This window comes from Pelophylax lessonae, assembly GCF_965119305.1.
Source record: "Pelophylax lessonae genome assembly, chromosome: 10".
Taxonomy (NCBI): Eukaryota; Metazoa; Chordata; class Amphibia; order Anura; family Ranidae; genus Pelophylax; species Pelophylax lessonae.
In genome coordinates this window covers 90,028,550-90,048,333 of record NC_138777.1, presented here as the reverse complement: position 1 = coordinate 90,048,333, position 19,784 = coordinate 90,028,550, and the positions used below count along the sequence as shown (strand labels likewise).

The 19,784-nt window shown below is 46.2% G+C and overlaps 1 protein-coding gene across 1 annotated transcript in view; it reads right to left on the bottom strand.

Annotated features, from left to right (window-relative positions):
• LOC309566071 (pre-mRNA-processing factor 39-like) overlaps positions 1–19,384 on the bottom strand; it is a 120,780-nt gene extending 101,396 nt beyond the window's left edge. The window contains exon 1 of the mRNA XM_082271097.1: positions 19,361–19,384. Within this exon, the coding sequence (XP_082127223.1) occupies positions 19,361–19,376 (16 nt within the window). The 5' untranslated portion in view covers positions 19,377–19,384. The remainder of the gene's footprint in view (positions 1–19,360) is intronic.
• Positions 19,385–19,784: the final 400 nt, after the last annotated feature.

Below are 19,784 nucleotides of genomic sequence, written 5' to 3'. Positions count from 1 at the left end.
GGCAATAATCCAGGCCTTTTTTAAACCAATCTACTGAGCTGGCCAGAACCAGCTTTTGAGGGAGTCTATTCCACATTTTCACAGCTCTTACTGTGAAGAAACATTAAGACCCCGTTCACACTGGGGCGACCCGACTTGCCGGAGCGACCTGTGAAGTCGCGGTGCGAGCTACCTCGGAGCGGCCGGCACGGACTTCATAACATTGAAGTCAATGCAGGTCGCTCCAGGACGCCCCAAAGAAGCTCAGGACCCTTTTTCTAAGTCGGAGCGACTTGTGCCGCTCCTATTAGAACAGGTCCTGTGCTGCTCTATGGCAGACGACCCACGGCGACTTGTCAGGCGACCAGGTCACCTGACAGGTCGCCCCAGTGTGAACGGGGTCTTAAGTATTTGGAGATTAAATCTCTTTTCTTTCAGACGTAAAGAGTGCCCCCTTGTCCTCTGATGACCTTAACCGGTTGCCGACTGCGCACAGTATATTTACTGCGGCAGTCAGCCCCGGCCAGGCAGAGTGACGTAGATCTACGTCGCTCGCCTGTCACTCCTTTTAGAGCCAATAGCGGGCGAGCGGGCGCCCGCTGAGGCACGCGCCCGCCTCGGCTCGTTCAGGGAGGAGTGCGGGCGTGTGACCGGCGGACCCGATGTCCGCCGGTAACACTACGATCGCCGGTACAGCGGGAGAAAGATAGAGCGGCTTATGTAAACAAGCCGCCTGTCAGTTCTCCCTGTGTAAAAATGAAGATCAGACGGTTCTACTATGTAGAACAGTTGATCTTTGTTTTTACACCAATAGCCATGTCCCACTACAGTTAGAAGCACGCCCCTAGGACACACTTAACCCCTCCCTGTCCAATACAGTTAACCCCTTCCCTGCCAGTGTCATTTTTGCAGTATTGTATAGCACTGATTACTGCAGTAATGTCACTGGTACCTACAAAAGTGTCAAAAATGTCAGTCAAGGGTCCGATCTGTCGCAGTACCGCAAAAAATAAATTGCAGATCGCCGCCATTACTCGTTAAAAAAAAAAAACACCAAAAATGACAAAAATCTTTCCCTTTGTTAGTAAACGCGATAACTTTTGCGCAAACCAATCAAAATACGCTTTTTGCGATTTTTTTTACCAAACATATGTAACATAAAACAATTTGGCTGAAAATGTTAAAAAATTTAGATTTTTACTTTTTTTTTGGGGGGGGAATTTCATATAAAAAAAAGTGAAAAATATTGTTATTTTTGCAAAAATTACGCTCTTTTTTTGTTTATAGCGCATGATCAAAAAATCGCACAGGTGATCAAATACCACCAAAAGAAAGCTCTGTTTGTGGGAAAAAAAGGACGTGAAATTTGTTTAGGTACAGCATCGCACGACCGCGCAATTGTCCGTTAGCCCCCATTCACACTGGGGCGACGCTACTTCGCACCGCGACCTCCGAGGTCGCGGTGCGAGCAGCGCGCCGCTACCTCGGAGCGGCCGCCACGGACTTCGTAACATTGAAGTCTATGGCGGTCGCCTCCTGGTCGCCCCAAAGAAGCTCCGGACCCTTTTTCTGAGTCGGAGCGACTTGTGTCGCTCCTATCAGAACGGGTCCGCAGCTTCCCTATGGGAGGCGACCTGCGGCGACCTGTGAGGCGACCAGGTCGCCTCACAGGTCGCCCCAGTGTGAACGGGGGCTTAAAGTCACGCAGTAAAAAAAAAAAAAATCGCAAAAAAAACCCTGGTCAGGAAGGGGGTAAAATCTTCCGGGGCTTAAGTGGTTAAAGTGAACAACAACACCAAGTTCACTATATGTATTTGTACATGTTGAACATATCCCCCTAATCTCCTCTTCTCAAGAGAGAATAAATTCAGTTCCTCTAATCTGTCCTTATAGCAGAGCTTCTGCATGCCTTTTATGGCCTCTTGCACACAATACTCCTGTTTGAGCATCTACTTTTTCATGTTTTTTTTTTTAATGTATCTGCGCATTTTTGCGCATATGCGTTCACGCAATTGAGTGCATTTTTACGCAAATGCGGGGAAACGTATTCTCATGTTCTTGTTTTGTGCATTATGTAAATGGCCGTTTGCGCACGCGCGTATTTGTGGCGTAAATTGACCAAAAATGCAGATTTTTCTATTTTGTTATTACTGAAGAATGCACGGCGCTTGTTTACGTGCCTATGTGCATGGGCACATTATAATTAATGGGCTGTATTTTAGCTTAGTAAAAAAAAAAAAAAAAAAAAAAGCTGTACTGAGCTTTTTCAAGCTGCAGTGTGCAAGAGGCCTATCAGTTTGGTTTGCTCTTCTCTAGTTCCCAATATCCTTTTTGTGAACTGGTGCCCAAAACTGAACTGCATATTCCAGAGGAGGTCTTACTAATGATTTGTACAGGGGCAAAATTATATCTCTCTCTTTGGAGTCCATACCTCTCTTAACACAAGAAAGGACTTTGCTCCCTTTGGAAACTCCAGCTTGGCACTGCATGCTATTATTAAGCTTATGATCTATCAAAACCCCCAGATCCTTCTCAACCATTGATTCCCCCAGTTGTACTGCCCCTAGTCTGTAAAATGCATGCATATTCTTATCAACATTAACCTTATCTGCCACGTAGTTGTCCAATGAAACAGTGCATTGAGGTTGGCTTGTAAATTGGAGACATTCTGTAAGGACGTTTTTCCACTGCAAAGCTTGGTGTAATCTGCAAAGACTGAAATTATACTTTTAATCCCAGACCCTATATCATTTCTAAAAAATAATAACCTATATTGGATTACCTTAATCTGAACCGTACTCTACTCTCTGTATGATCATTTGTAGGGATCGCCACTGCTACGCTTGGCTAACTGAACCCCAAGGGTACTTTTTCGTACCTAAACCCCCCCCCCCTTTCTCTCCAGGCAAATTATTTTCCTTTTTCTCTCACTCCCTCTACCCTTTTTGCAACAATTGGGCCCTTTGGACTCCATTCTTTACTTTTTCTTAATTTCTGAGCCCTCAATTTTAACCCAAAGCACCTTTTATCCCTCTCCCTTCCACAGAGGCATATGTCCTCACCGGCAGGAAAGGTCACTGCCGGTATGATCCATATCTTCACCTCCTTGATGACAATGCATAACTATGTACACTCCATTACTTTTCCCAATATAACTTTGTGCTGACACTCCTTTACAACCAGTGAGCCTGCTTATGTGTATTTGCCTCTGTTATTTCTGTCTTTTTATTATGCACATATCTGCTGTATAAGGCCCCTTTCACATGGGGTAGATCCCTTTTGGCAGTCTCAGGCAGGCGGGTGATAGGTCCGTCTCTGCTCACTGTGCAGAGACAGACCTGTCAGAGTCCCGCTCTTCTCTACGGAGAGATCGGATGAAAGCAAACAGCCTGTCTGTTTTCATCCGATCCGACCTGCTGGATAGATACTGAACGTATCGCCATCCGTCTGTTTTCAGCGGATCTTCTCAGATCGGATGCCAGGCATCCGCCTCCCCATAGAGGAGAATAGGTGGCCCGAACAGGTCCACCTGAAAAACAGACAGGTGGACCTGATCAGTCTGCTCTGTGAAAAGGACCTAATACTATCTAAAAAAAACCTCAAAAACCTTATATAATAGTTTGTAAAACAAATTTCAGGTAAGGGGTGACTTGACATCTACTGGGTAAATTTTTCCCAGTTTATTCACCGTCATAAGTGGCTAAACTGAATTGTATTTCAATCTACTGATTTCTATTACGTTCCTCTAAAGCTCATGGGATTATTAACATTGTTCAGGGAATCCATTGGCATTTTTAAAAAATGATTTCTCACATAGAGCAATGGTAGGTGTATTATTCTGTCCAATAATCATCCTTTTGCCCTAAATATGGCCCTAATGTTAATATATGTGGAAACAAAAAGCATCACATGCAATGTAATGAATATCAGTGTGGTAGAATGAAAGCGCTTAATTAGAGTTCTGTGAAGGTAACAGATACATTAATGTATATTATATATGTGGCCCTACTGCTTCATTTGGACTCATCTACAAGGTATAAAAAATGAGCTGCAATAACTAAGTACTAATAAGTACTACCAGTAAGTACTAATAATAACTAATGAGCTGAAATAACTGCAAAATGTAATTTTAACTACCATTCTGTATCAGGTTACACTGTACAAGATTATCAAAGCTGGCGGAAATATTTTCAGGGCTAATGCTGGCTACAGTTAGAGCCGGTTCACATAGCAGCGACCCGACTTGCCGGGGCGACCTGTGAAGTCGCCCCAGTGTGAACCGGCTCTAAAGCTTGCCAATTGCATAACTTTGCAACAATTTAATAACAACTTTGTGTAGAACATTTATTAAAAAAGAATATATCTGTGGACAGTTGTACTACTGTAGGTTTCATTAAAAGGATTTGTTCCCCCAATATAAAACATATTCTTCCTTGTTTTAGGCCATGTTCACACTCTTTCACGGACTGAACCTACCTTTCATGTTTACACTCTTTAACGGACTGGACCTACCTTTCATGTTTACACTCTTTAACGGACTGGACCTACCTTTCATGTTTACACTCTTTAACGGACTGGACCTAACTTTGGCTATGATAGTGAATGCTCTATTTCACTTGGTCCATACATGTTATTGGCCCCAATTTACTATACTGTTCGTCAATCATGACTATCAAAAGTTTATGGTTGTATTTTCTATCTACAGCTGTACCTCAAATATTTTTTTTATGGTATGGATACACTGGAAACTGCTAAGAGCTGGTTCACACTGAGGCGACCTGTCAGGCGACCTGGTCCCCTGACAGGTCGCCTGCCATAGAGAAGCTGTGGACCCGTTCTAATAGGAGCGACACAAGTCGCTCCGACTTAGAAAAAGGGTCCGGAGCTTCTTTGGGGCGACCCGGAGCGACCTGCATTGACTTCAATGTTATGAAGTCCGTGCCGGCCGCTCCGAGGTCGCGGTGCGAGCAGCGCACCGCGACTTGTGAGGTCGCCCCGGCAAGTCGGATCGCTCTAATGTGAACCGGCTCTAATAAAATAGATAAAGAATTTGAAGAATAAAATAAACAAATAAAACCTATTCTTCTATGCTAGTTGGTGAGGCTAGTTTTTTTTATGGTTTTATCTTGTTTTACTGAGATGGTGGTGATCAATCTTCCTGATAAAACTCTGTTGCAAGATCCCATGACACCCCATGTGCTGTGAGAACGCATATATTGATTCAGCTGATGCCCAAGAAGCACTCACAGATCTATTAGAATGCGACATTACAGGAAATGTTAAAATCTGATCCCTGAGACCATAAGCTTGGATGATGGGCTGCTTGACAAACTAGAGATGGTGGAACAGGAAAAACCCCCTAACCCTAAACTGACAATGCTGCTGTCAGAAGGTTTCCCTGTGCTCATTCATCCAGGGTGGAAGCACTCTAATACAAAGGTGTGTAATTGGCCAGATCACCAAGTGACTATAGAGTGAAAAAAGTCTAAGACCCCGTTCAGACAGGGGTGACGCTACTTGCTGGGGTGACCTGTGCACCGCGACCTCGGCGCGACATGCACGGACTTCATATCATTGAAGTCAATGCAGGTCGCCTCCAGGTCGCCCCAAAGTAGTACAGGACCCTTTTTCTAAGTCGGAGCGACTTGTGTCGCTCCTATTAGAACGGGTCCTGTGCTAATCAATGGCGGCGACCCACCGCGACTTGTCAGGCGACCAAGTCGCCTGACAAGTCGCGCTAGTGTGAATGGATACTAAAACAAAAAACAAAAAAAAAAAAAACGAATACAGCCACCAAATCAAAGGATTGTTGATGATGATAGTTTTAAATAGAGCAAACCATGGCTAAAATTGTTGTTAGTTTATTTCTTGCTGCCTGTGTCCTGTGTGGGAGATTGCCTTTCATTTCCTGTCCTGAAATGATGGCAGGAAGTGAAAGGAAATCTGTACAAAGTGATGGGAAATCCCCTCATAGCGCTCACACAAACAGTTTTTTCTATTTGAACATTTCCCCTCACCTCTTGTTCTGGTGACAGCTGTAAAATTATGAATTGTCATCCCGTTCTGTCTCACAGACAATGGCAAGCAGGATAAATTAAAAGGTTAATCTCCCCATTGGGGACAAAACCAGCATTATAAGCTCAACAAGGGCTCTAATCTTTCCTTACACTAGCCAAAACTAAACATTTGGAATACAAACATATTTATGCAACACTTTGCCTAAAAATACAAGTTCAATTTTTTACTTAGTCTTTCAACTGCTCCATATAAAGAAAAAAAAACAAGTTAAAATGAGAAAAAAAATTGTAAATTTGCTGCTAAGGCTGTATTCCAGAATAGGCAAATGTAATCTAAATACAAGAGTCGTGTGTATTATTACTTGAATCTTGGTGAGCTTTGTATATTCCTTCTTAAGGGCCATACACACTATAAGATTTTCTGAAGACTTTTTCCTTCAGACTTACCAAAACCATAGAATATAAGGTCAAACCTAAACACTTTCAATTTGTATGCAATCTGGCAGACCCTTGCACTACATAGAAAAGGGAAATCTGAAGGAAATCTAACCACAAATGTTGGATAGTGTGTATCCAGCTTAAGACTGTGCAGTAACCCATCGTGAAACTTTGCCTCTGTACAGGAGCTTTGTGTAATAAATACTGGTCCCTGCTGCTCACTCTCCTTGTGCAGGGTGACTAGTCCTGTATCCATCCCCCCTGTGCTAGTTTTCTGCAGGCAGCCTATCATGGGTGGGCCAGAAGTGTCCCTCCCACAGCGCTCCTCTCTGAACAGGCTATGCACAGCACAGTGATCATGTCATCACTATTCTAACAAGGCAATATCTGGGTTTGCAAAAGCATTTGAAAAATACAATTATTTTTATCTTTTGCAGGTATTAACCACTTAAGCCCCAGAAGATTTTACCCCCTTCCTGACCAGTGCCTATTTTGCGATTTGGCACTGCGTTACTTTAACGGACAATTGCACGGTCGTGCGACGCTGTACCTAAACGAATTTGGAGTCCTTTTTTTTCCCCACAAACAGAGCTTTCTTTTGGTGGTATTTGATCACCTGTGCGATTTTTTGATCACGCACTATAAACAAAAAAAAGCGTAATTTTTGCAAAAATAACAATATTTTTCACATTTTTTATATGAAATTCCCCCCAAAAAAAATGTAAATCAAAATTTAACATTTTAGGCCAATTATTTTTTTTACCATATGTTTGGTAAAAAAAAAAACGCAAAAAAATGGATTTTTGTAAGAACTTACCGTAAAATCCTTTTCTCTTAAGCTCATTGACAGACGTAGTCTTCTTGATTCTCAAGAGCTGGGTTATGTTGTCTCCGCAGGAGTAGGACTAGGCAGAATGACAAAACGTTCTGGCTCCACCCTAGGGGCAGTCCCTGAGGGTATATCCTCCCTCTCTCTGCTACAGGGAATCAGTTCTGTTTAAAGCAGTACAGAGAATTTAACCCAACCCAACTCAATGATAGAGGGGCGGGTACTACGTCTGTCAATGAGCTTAAGAGAAAAGGATTTTACGGTAAGTTCTTACAAAAATCCATTTTTCTCTATCGCTCATTGACAGACGTAGTCTTCTTGATTCTCAAGAGCTGGGACATCCAGAAGCAGTGCCACAAATGAGGGGTGGGATTGACAAAATCAAATCCAATCTAGAAGGCCCAACCGGTGCCAAACTAGAAGTTTTAAAGGCTCATTATAAACGAAGAATGAGACTAAAGAAAAAATTTTCCAACGGAAAAAAACCCTCGAGGTAGACCACTGGTCTCCTCAAATTGCGGCCTGCAAAACCTTGCGGCCAAACGAGGCATCAGACGATGCCATTACATCAACTTTATAATGTTTAGAAAAGGTATGCACCGACGACCAGGTAGCCGCCTTGCACACCTGGACCACTGACGCCTGATGGCGAAAGGCCCATGATGCACTAAGTGCCAGAGTGGAGTGCGCCTTAACAGGGAACGGGGGCTCCCGACCCTTAATAGAATAAGCCTGCACTACCGTCTGTCTGAACCATCTGGAAATGGTCGCGGCAGATGCAGGCAACCCCTTTTTGGGTCCATCTGGGATCACAAAAAGTGAATCCGTCTTGCGAAACGAGTCTGTCGTTTTCAAGTATACCCTGATCGCCCGGACCACATCCAAGGAGTGTAACGCAAACTCCCGAGGATGACTGGGCTTAGGACACAGGGAAGGTAATACAATTTCTTCATTCAGATGAAATTCTGAAACCACTTTTGGTAGGAAGGATGGATTCGGACGAAGAACCACCTTATCTCTATGAACCACCAGATATGGTGAACGACAAGACAATGCGGCCAGTTCTGACACCCTGCGTGCAGAAGTAATAGCCACCAAGAAGGCCACCTTCTGGGACAACGTGGGTAGAGGAATCTCCCTAATATCTTCAAAGGGAGGTTTCTGAAGAACCGACAACACTAAATTAAGATCCCAGGGGGGTAACGGCGCGTGCACTGGCGGAGCCAGATGTCGCACCCCCTGGATGAAGTTCCGCACCAAGGAATGAGTAGCCAAAGGCTTCTGAAAGAAGATGGCTAATGCTGAGACCTGACCCTTGATAGTACTCAAGGCCAGTTTCTGCTCAACCCCTTGTTGCAGAAAAGCCAATATTCGACTAATCGAATAAGACCGAGGACGGAACCCCAAAGGTTCACACCATGCAATGTAGGACTTCCATGTGCGATGATAAATCTTTCTGGAAGTCGCTTTCCTTGCTTCAACTAGAGTAGGAATAACTGAAGCTGACAAACCTTTGTCCTTCAGCACCTGGGTCTCAATAGCCAGGCCGTTAAAGCCAGCGATCGTAAAGCAGGATGGAAGATCGGTCCCTGAGACAGTAGATCCTCCCTGAGAGGAAGTCTCCACGGGACGTCCGCCACCAGTCTGACCATGTCGGCGTACCAAGCTCGACGAGGCCAGTCCGGAGCTACCAGGATTACTGGGATTCCTTCCTCCTCTATTCTGCGAAGAAGTCTTGGCAGTAACGCGAGAGGAGGGAAGGCATATATTAGCTGGTATTGCCCCCACGGGGCGATCAGTGCGTCTGCGGTTTCTGCTAGAGGATCGCGGGAGCGAGCCACGAATCTCTGAACTTTCCTGTTGAATCGTGATGCCAACAGATCCACATCCGGGGTGCCCCACCGTAGGCACAACTGGTGGAAAACGTCTGGATGGAGGGACCATTCCCCCTGATCCAGGGTCTGACGGCTGAGATAATCTGCCTGCCAATTCTCCACCCCCGGAATGAATACCGCAGAGATTGCTGGAACAAATCGTTCCGCCCAGCGAAGAATGCAAGCCACTTCTTTGGCCGCTCGGACACTCTTGGTGCCCCCCTGGTGATTGACACAAGCCACGGCCGTGGCATTGTCCGACTGGATCCGAACCGGGCTGCCCTGGAGCTGCTCGGTCCAGTGAATCAGACAAAGTCTGATCGCTCTCAGTTCCAATACATTTATCGGTAACCTGGATTCTTCCGGGGACCAAAGTCCCTGGACAGATAACTGACCAAGAATTCCTCCCCATCCGGATAGACTGGCATCCGTGGTCACTATCGTCCAATATATTGGCAGAAATGACTTTCCCTGGCTGAGCATTGGAGACCGAAGCCACCAAACCAGAGACTCTCTGGTCTGTTTGCTCAATCGTATCTGATTGTCCAGGGATTCCGGATTCCGATTCCATCTGAGAAGAATCTCTTGCTGAAGAATTCGGGTATGGGACTGGGCAAATGGGACTGCTTCGAACGAAGCCACCATCAACCCCAGAACCCTCATGCAAGTCCGAAGGGAAGACCAGCTGTTGGACAGTAACAACTGGACTGCTGATTGAATCTTTCGGAGTTTCCCTACCGGAAGAAAAACTCTCGTCCTGACTGTGTCTAGAATTAGACCCAGATATTCGAGCCTCTGGGTGGGAACCAGAAATGACTTTTGCTGGTTCACCAGCCACCCGAATTCCTGTAAAGAAATCATAGTAATTTCTATGTTTTGTAGCAAGGTCTGAGGAGACTCTGCATGAAGCAGAAGATCGTCTAGGTAACCTAGAATCGATATACCTCTTTGGCGCAGAAGTGCCAACATTGGGGCCAACACCTTTGTGAAGACCCGCGGAGCCGTGGCGAGACCGAAAGGTAACGCCACAAACTGATAGTGGTTCTCCTCTACGGAAAAGCGTAGAAAACGCTGATGTCCTGCGAAAATGGGAATGTGAAGATAGGCGTCCTTGATGTCTATGGACGCTAGGACATCCCCTGGATGCAGGAAGGCTGCTACCGTGCGAATGGACTCCATTCTGAATCTTCTTATGTTGACGAAAGAATTGAGTGCTCTTAAGTCCAGAATTGGACGCACTTTGCCCTCTTTCCTGGGTATTGTAAACAGGTTTGAATAAAACCCTTGAAACCGTTCTGTCCAAGGAACGTGGACTACCACTCCTTGTTGTAGTAGATCTATGACTGCTCTCCGCAGATCTTCTAAACGATCTGAGGATAGTCGGATATTGGAAGGGAAGAATCGCGCCGGTGGGAGAGATCGAAACTCGATCTTGTACCCTGACCTTATGACTTCGCAAACCCATTTGTCCGGGATTCTGGAAAGCCATGGATCCGGGAACCGGCGAAGACGTCCCCCCACCCCAGTTATGGGTGGGGGCGCACCTTCAGGCTTTGGATGGTTTATCTTCAGGTCTGGAGGGGGCGGGCTTTTGCTTGCCCGACCAACGACCCCTGACGCCTCCTGCAGGAGCTTTGGAGGACTTAGTTTTTTCACCCGCTGGACGAAAAAACCTCTTGTGAGCAGAAAAAGAAGGCCCTCGTCTTTGACGAGTTCCTCTACCTTTAAAATTTTGCGGTAAAAAGGTGCTTTTTCCACCGGTGAGATCCTTAATGATCTCATCAAAGTTGGCTCCAAATAGAGGCTCTCCTGAAAAGGGGATATTATCCAATGCTTTTTTGGAACCTTGGTCGGCTAACCAACCTTTTAGCCACAGTGTACGCCTGAGAACCACTGCTGAGACTGATGCTCGCGCCATTAATGGAGTGGCGTCTAACGCCGCATCACATACAAACTGTAACCCCTGTATCATTTGTTCCAACAAATCTGATACCGCCTGAGGGACCTCTTCTAAGTCCCGGCGTAACCACTTGGTCCATTCAGTTACAGCCTGCGAAACCAGACCAATAGCAATTATTGGTCTGAAAGCTGATCCAATCAAGGAAAACATGGTGCGAGACATAGCTTCTATCTTGCGATCCACTGGATCTTTAAAAGACGGAGCGTCTTCTAAAGGAATAACCGTGGCTTTATTCAATCTAGCAATAGGTGAATCCACCACAGGTGGTTCTGTCCATTTCTTAATAAGGGTTTCCTCAAACGGATAACGCCTGTCAATGCGTTTAGAAATATTAAAAGTGCGTTTTGGCAGACGCCATTCTTCTTCGATTGGATTGCCAAAACATTTGGGCAATGGAAAAACCTTCGCCACTTTGATGCGCTTTTTAGTCCCAAAAGGGATCTCAGTTTCAGCTATTTCTGATGGAATACCCTGTAACCTTAAAGTCTCTTGAACAGATACAATGAGTGCGTTTACCAACGCTTCCTCTCGGGCTATGGCGGATGCCGAAACATCCTCCTCACTGTCTGAAGAGACAGGACCCGAGACACCAATACCAGATGAAGTACCTGCAACTGCAGAAATAGGCTCAGAGTCTGAATCCGAAGTTTCAGATAATAAGGGGTTAGGCGGGGGTCGCTTTCTTGCGCCCTGTCCCTGACAAGCCATTTCCACCCAGGACACAAAAGTTTCCATAATAGCTGACAAAGATTCAATTGTCAATGGGGTGCTGGAGGATCCCGCAGACCCCTCGAGGGGATCCGGAGGAGATACATGAGTGGCAGGGTCCATGTTAATACAGGACACCTTTGCCAGCAAAAACAAAAAAACTTTTTCTTTTTTTTTTTTTTTTCGTGTGTCTCCCCCTAGCGCAATAGCGCCCCTCAGAGTACCTGCTTCTCGATCCCAGAGAGAGAGAGGGACCCCCAAGGCTCACCAACCGATGCAGTGCAGTTTCCAACAAACTGCAGTCAGCGTCTGTCTTACACAGACTGGAAGGAACTGTATGCTTTTTCCCGGGCAGAAGGCGTGGCTCCGCCCCCTGTGTACGCCTTCCGGCGTTCCCAGCCCTCCACGAGGTAGCTGGGCTCACAAAACATGGCCGCCCCCATAGAAGAGACATAAGACTCCAAAAACATGGCGGCCGGCGTGACCTGAGGACATACATGCATTCGGTCTACGGCAAAATGGCGGCGGACCGCCGATATCGTCTTCCCAGCACATCCACCTGCACTCTGCTAAGAGGTGACATATGGATCTATAGAGATACACTGCACATAAGGTAGGATTATACCTCCTATGTCTGCTGTAATGTTACAGTCTGCTGGGTAGAGTGTTAGCTCTTGAACCAAGTCCACTTCCCACAAACACATGCTGTATTACAAGGGGGACTTGTAAGTATCAGATATATACTGACCATATATGGAGGGGCCCATAATATATACTGCCTCATAATGAGGAAAAAAGGGAACGTTTACTCACCATACCGAACCGACAGGCACCCTCTCTTCACAATACCCTCTCCACCGGGGTGGGGGTTTGTGGACGCCTCGACTCTCTGGTACCTGGCGTCCAAGCGAGCTTTTAACTCGCAAAGTCAGTCCCTTTACTGGGACTCCGTCGCGGCCGACTCAGCGCACTGGTCTGCACGCGCTCTTAGGCAGAAACCGGGGTGACCACTGGATCTCAACATCCAGCCCGTCGCCCGGCCCCGCATACTTACTTGAATATGTCGCGGCCGACCAAGCGCAATGCCATGGTCTGCGCGCGCTCGTAGGCCGGCTGGGGTGACCACAAGTGTCGCCCAGTCCGGCATTTTTGCTTGAAGATCTCACAGGAAAAAAACACTGGAGAAAACTACCTAAAAAATGTCTTTTTCTTAAAGAAAAAAAGTCTTGCCAGGACCAAAAGATCCCAGCAAGGAACTTAGGTCCTTACTCCTGACTAGACAGAAAAAAACTGATTCCCTGTAGCAGAGAGAGGGAGGATATACCCTCAGGGACTGCCCCTAGGGTGGAGCCAGAACGTTTTGTCATTCTGCCTAGTCCTACTCCTGCGGAGACAACATAACCCAGCTCTTGAGAATCAAGAAGACTACGTCTGTCAATGAGCGATAGAGAAAGTGTATTTTGATTGGTTTGCGCAAAAGTTATTGCGTTTACTAACAAAGGGAAAGATTTTTGTCATTTTTGTTTTTTTTTTTAACGCGTAATGGCGGCGATCTGCGATTTTTTTTGCGGGACTGCGACATTGGGGCGGACAGATCAGACCCTTGACTGACATTTTTGACACTTTTGGGGGTACCAGTGACATTACTGCAGTAATCAGTGCTATACATATGCACAGTTACTGTAAAAATGACACTGGCAGTGAAGGGGTTAACTTTTTTTGAGAGGGAGGGGTTAAGTGTGTCCCTAGGGGCGTGTTTCTAAATGTGATTGGCTGTGGCTTAATGTGTAAGAACAGTGATCAACGGTCCTACATAGTAGAGCCATTTGATCACCATTCTTACACAGGGGAGACTCACAGGCGGCTTTGTTTACACTAGCCGCCTGCCTTTCTCCCGCTGTCACGGACGATCGGGTCCGCCGGCACACGCGCAGGGGGGGTCCGTGACCGAGCGCGATCGCGCATCCAGCGGCGCACGCTCGCTCCCAAAACACTTACAGGCTAGCGACGTAGCCCTACGTCGCTTTGCCTGTGAGGGGCTGACTGCCGACGTAAATAGTCGTGCGGCAGTCGGCAAGTGGTTAAGGAATGTAATTAAATGAAATCCCTATAGTTCAGTTTTAAAAATATTCACATTACATCCCCCTGCTTCATGTAGGTACCCATACCATCACTCCTTTGAACCAGAGAATCCCAAATCCTGTAATAATGAGCTCCTCCACTGTTAAGGAGTGCATCCCCATAGGACTAAGGATCTGATTCCTCAACTTTCTCAGAATAAAGCGCAGTAATTTCACCCTTGCCTAGGTAAGTGCACCTAAAGACAGGGTGTAAGGTAGACTTTTTTTTCCATTCTATTTCTACCTGTTTAAAGAGGAGCTCAAGGCTCCTCCCAATAAATGTAGGGAGCCAGCGCTGTCCTTACCCAAGCCGATTTTTCAATCATCTATAGGGTTGCTGGCACCGCCATCTTGACTAAGGGAAAACAGCAGTGAAGCCTTACGGCTTTGCAGATGGTTTCCTGCTGCGCTTTGTGAACGGGCCGACTGCGGGGAAAGGAAGGGGGGGCGAACTGAGCCCGAAGTGGGAGCGGGTACATGTCAATTTGGACATCGCACAGACACAAATGCTGCTCCCAATCTGACGTTCACGGGCCGGCTGCGGGGAAGGAAGGGGGTAAACTGAGCCGGAAGTGGGAGCGGGTACATGCCAATTGGGACATCGCACAGACACAAATGCTGCTCCCAATCTGACGTTCACGGGCCGGCTGCGGGGAAGGAAGGGGGCAAACTGAGCGGGTACTGGGAGCGGGTACCTGGCAAAACCAGGTACCCGCTCCCACCCCAAAAGAAAATGCACAATGTGGCAGTGGGGGCAGACAAGAGCAGCTTACCCTTTGGGTGGAGCTTCACTTTAACCACTTGCCTACAGTGCACTTTCACCCCCTTCCTGCCCAGACCGATTTTCAGCTTTCAGCGCTCTCACACTTTGACTGAGAATTACTCAGTCATGCAACACTGTACCCATACAAAAATTGTGTCCTTTTTTGTGCTATAAATAAAAAAAGACTGAAAATATCGTGAAAAAACGCATTTTTCTTTGTTTCTGTCATAAAATTTTGCAAATTAGTCATTTTTCTTCACAAATTTTGGCCAAAATTTATACTGCTACTTATCTTTGGTAAAAATAACCCAAGTAAGTGTATATTATTTGGTCTTTGTGAAAGTTATAGAGTCCACAAGTTATGGTGCGAATCATTGAAAATTGATCACACTTGATCACACCTGATGTACTGAAGGCCTATCTCATTTCTTGAGACACTAAAAAGTCAGGAAAGTACAAATACCCCCCAAATGACCCCTTTTTGGAAAGTAGACATTCCAAGGTATTTAATAAGGGGCATGGTGAGTTTTTTGAAGTTGTAACTTTTTCCCACAATGCTTTGCAAAATGAAGATTTTTTTTTTTTTTTTTTTTACAAATTGCCGTATTAACAGGTTATTTCTCTCACACAGCACATGTATACTTGCAACTACACCCCAAAACACATTCTACTACTCCTTCTGAGTATGGCGATACCACATGTGTGAGACTTTTTCACAGCCTGGCCACATACAGAGGCCTAACATCCAAGTAGCAACGTCCGGCATTCTAGGAGCACAAATTACACATATAATTTCCTGACAACCTATCGCACTTTTGAAGGCCCTGGAGCACCAGGACAATGGAAACCCCCATAAAATGACCCCATTTTGGAAAGCAAACAGCCCAACGTATAATTTTTGAGGCATAATGAGTCTTTTGAATATGTCATTTTTTTCCACAAGTTTTTGGAAAATGTGGAAAGAAAATGAAAACACATTTTTTTTTACACAAAGCTGTCCATTTATGCAATATTTCTAACACATAGCATGTACATAGCAAAAATTGCACCCCAAAATACATTCTGCTATTCCTCCTGAGTATGGCGATACCACATGTGTAACACTTTTTCACAGCCTGGCCACATACAGACGCCTAACATCCAAGTAGCGCTTTACACAAAGTTGTCCATTTATCCACTTTAAGACTGGGCCTATTTTTGACACTTGGTGTTTACAAGCTAAAATCATTTTTTTGCTAGAAAACTACTTGGAACCCCCAAACATTATATATTTTTTTTAGCAAAGACCCTAGAGAATAAAATGGAGATCGTTGCAATATTTTTTATCACACCATATTTGCGCAGCAGTCTTCCAAATGCGATTTTTTTGAAAAAAATTCACTTTTTTGAACTAAAAAATAAGAAAACAGTAAATTTAGCCAAAGTTTTTTCCAAGATAATGTTATGCCGAGTAATTAGATACCCAACATGTCATGCTTCAAATTTGCGCATGCTCACAGAATGGCGCCAAACATTAGTACTTAAAAATCCCCATAGGCAACATTTTAAAAATTTCTGCAGGTTACTAGCTTAGAGTTACAGATGAGGTCTAGGGCTCAAATTATTGCTCTCACTCTAACGATCGCGGCGATACCTAACATGTATGGTTTGAACACCGTTTACATATGTGGGCGGGACTTGCGTATGCGTTTGCTTCTGCGCGCGAGCTAACGGGGACAGGGCCCTTTCATTTTTTTTTTTTCCTATTTATTTTATTTATTTTTTTATTTTTACACAGTTAAAAAAAAAAATTTTTGATCATTTTTATTCCTATTACAAGGAATGTAAACATCCCTTGTAATAGAAAAAGGCATGACAGGTCCTCTTTATTGTGAGATCTGGGGTCAAAAAGACCTCAGACCTCACAACTACACTAAAAAAGAAATAAAAAGAAAAAATTGTTGAAAGAGGAAAAAAAAAAAAGAAAAAAAAAAAAAGCGGCCCTTTAAACCGGTTGCTAAGCAACATCTTTTGACGTAGCTCCGGTCCTCCAAGACCATAGAGTCGAGTAAGGGCCATCTTGCCCTCACTCGACTTCCTGTCTCTGAGGATCCGGGACCGGATAGTTTTCCCCGCTGCCGGCGGGTCCGGTAAGCTGGGAAAACGTCTGGGACGCGGCAGGAGGGGGGGGGGGGGGGCACCTCTTCCCCTGCACCGTAAGGGTAATTCCGTGGCGAATCCGCCACTGGGACCACCCTTATCTGAAAGCCGACCGCCCGCCGTTTCAAAAAATACCGGGGTTATGGGGGCTATCTGCTGCCATAACCTCAGTATTTAGCTTTTAATGGCCGACACATATAGTCGTTAGGCGGTCAGTAAGTGATTGCATGCATATGGCAAACAGGTGACGATGACTGATGGGGTGAAAGGTGACGATGACTGATGGGGTGACAGGTGACGATGATTGATGAGGTGACAGGTGACGATGATTGATGAGGTGACAGGTGACGATGATTGATGAGGTGACAGGTGACGATGATTGATGGGGTGACAGATGACAATCACTGACGGGGTGACATGTGACGATGATTGATGGGGTGACAAGTGACGATCACTGATGGGGTGTCAAGTGACGATCACTGATGGGGTGACAAATGACGATGACTGATGGGGTGACAGGTGACGGTGATTGATGGGGTGACAGGTGACGGGCGATGGTCACTGATGGGTGACAGGTGACGGGCGATGGTGCACGGCGGTACTGATGGCAGTCTCTGGTGACCAGTGAACTTTAGGCTACGTTCACATGTGAGCGTAGCGATCGCGGGCAGAATCACTGCGATTCTGCCCGCGATCCAGAAATCATTGCAAATCGCGGGACGCCTGTGCGTTGCCCCTGATTTGCAATAGCACCCCAAACGCTGTGCGATGTTGCTGCGATTTCCGCCTGCTGAATCGCGGTAACATCGCGCAAACAACGCATGACGCCCCAAAGAAACTCTTGTACCTTTTTTGGGCGTCATGCGATGTTTGCGCAATGTTACCGCGATTCGGCAGGCGGAAATGGCGGCAACATCGCACAGCGTTTGGGGTGCTATTGCAAATCACGGGCAACGCACAGGCGTCCCGCGATTTGCAATGATTTCCGGATCGCGGGCAGAATCGCGGTGATTCTGCCTGCGATCGCTGCGCTCACATGTGAACGTTATGGGTGTCAATTTCTGGGCACTGATGAGGTGACTGTTGGGTGACAGGACACATTGGGGGGGGGGGGGCTGAGGACTGTGTGGGGACATTTATTTCTGTGCTTTTACTTTTTACATGTGTACAGAGCAGTAACTGACTGTTTCTAGCTCTGCTCTCCTCATACTGGAAACTGTTCTTTGTTTACATTTTGTGATCGGCTGTGAATGGATTCACAGCCGATCACATAGTAAACAGTCACTGTCAGTGACTGTTTACTACCGCCGGTGACAGCTGTGTTCCTACGGAACACAGTGCCACCGACATGACCGCGCTGCGCGCTCCCAATCGCGCATGCGCGGTCATCTTGTGGGTGCCTGCATTGTGATCGGCTGTGTCATTGGAACACAGCCGATCACATGGGAAACAGCCACGCCCATTGGCTGTTTCCCCCCTGCCGGTGACGGGGGGTGTCCCGGGGACACCCCGACACCGGCAGTGCAGGGCGGTGCGCAATCGCCCTGCTTAAAGTGCCGCCGTCATATGACGGCGGCCCAGGATAAAGCGGTTAAGTAGGTTTCATGCTGCACCCATTTTAGGGCCTTATTCACATGGGGCACACCACAGTAAATGCTCGTATTGAGGGCGTTTACCTGTGCAGCTAGTCCCATAGATTAGGACATGGCACAGACACAAATGCTGCTCCCAATTAGACGTTCGTAGGAGTGCGCAGCCCTGAACGCAGGCAGTGCAAGTTTGAGGACACCACCCGCACCCAGACGATTGTCAAACTGGGAGCGGTGGCTGCGTCTGTGCAGATGCAGTGCAGGTAAACATGGCCTCACATGGGCATACGCTGTGGTACTTCCCATGTTAATGAGGCCTTTGAGTGTAACATAAAATGTGGTGCCATTCTGCTACCCCCCAACTACCTGAATCATGGGGTACTTCAACTCACAGGTGTGTACCTGCCTGCACAGCGAAATCATCCATTCACAGATTGGAAAACTACAGCAGGCGGCCCCCTAGATCTCAATGGATATACTTCTTCCAGCTCCATAGCGTAATGTATGTACCTCCCAGACTGCAATTGGAGGAACAGTCTGCAGAAGGCAGAGCATTGCACCCATGACACAATGATTGCAGTTACAACACTTTGCATGCCCCAATGCAATCCAATAACACATGCACATTTTTTTCTATTGCTATATGAGTGCATTTATTAACCAAATGTTTCTTTTTACTGAGGAGGTAATGAGCAGACTTTGCATTTCCCTTCCATTGTTCATTACAGATGCAAAGAGTCTTGCAGGCCAGGGCTCAGTTTCTATGCAGCCAATGTGAGGAGCTGTGTGACCATTATGGGGCCCGGGAACAAATGGAGAGGTCACCGAGTCCCGTTATATGCCCTTTGAACCCGCCACCGACTCATTTCCCGCCCACCGAGCACCCGACAACACACAACCCGACATTCAGACTTATCAGTATTATAAATAGTCAACAATGAGACCTGCTCGTGAAATCATTGTAAACCTCCTCCGCTGCGCCATATCGTCCATCTTACGTCATTAGTGAGCGACGAGACGACCAGTCTTCCCGTCCGAGCGGTGGGCGGTGATGGTGGGCTGGGTTGTGTACAGGAAGTCCTCCTCACAGATACACAAATCATAGGGCTCTGCCTGTCTCCTCCGTTTACTCTGTTCATACTGATTTTTAGGGAATAAAAGAATGCACAATGTAGTTGTCATTCATCTCTAGTTTGACTTTTTCTGCATTTGTCAGACTCTCAATTCTGCAGCAGGATATATATATATATATATATATATATATATATATATATATATATCAGCTGCATAGTTGCAGGGCCGGTGCAAGGACTTTTGACACCCTAGGCGAAATCTAATTTTGCCGCCCCCCCCCCCCCCTGGCTCTGC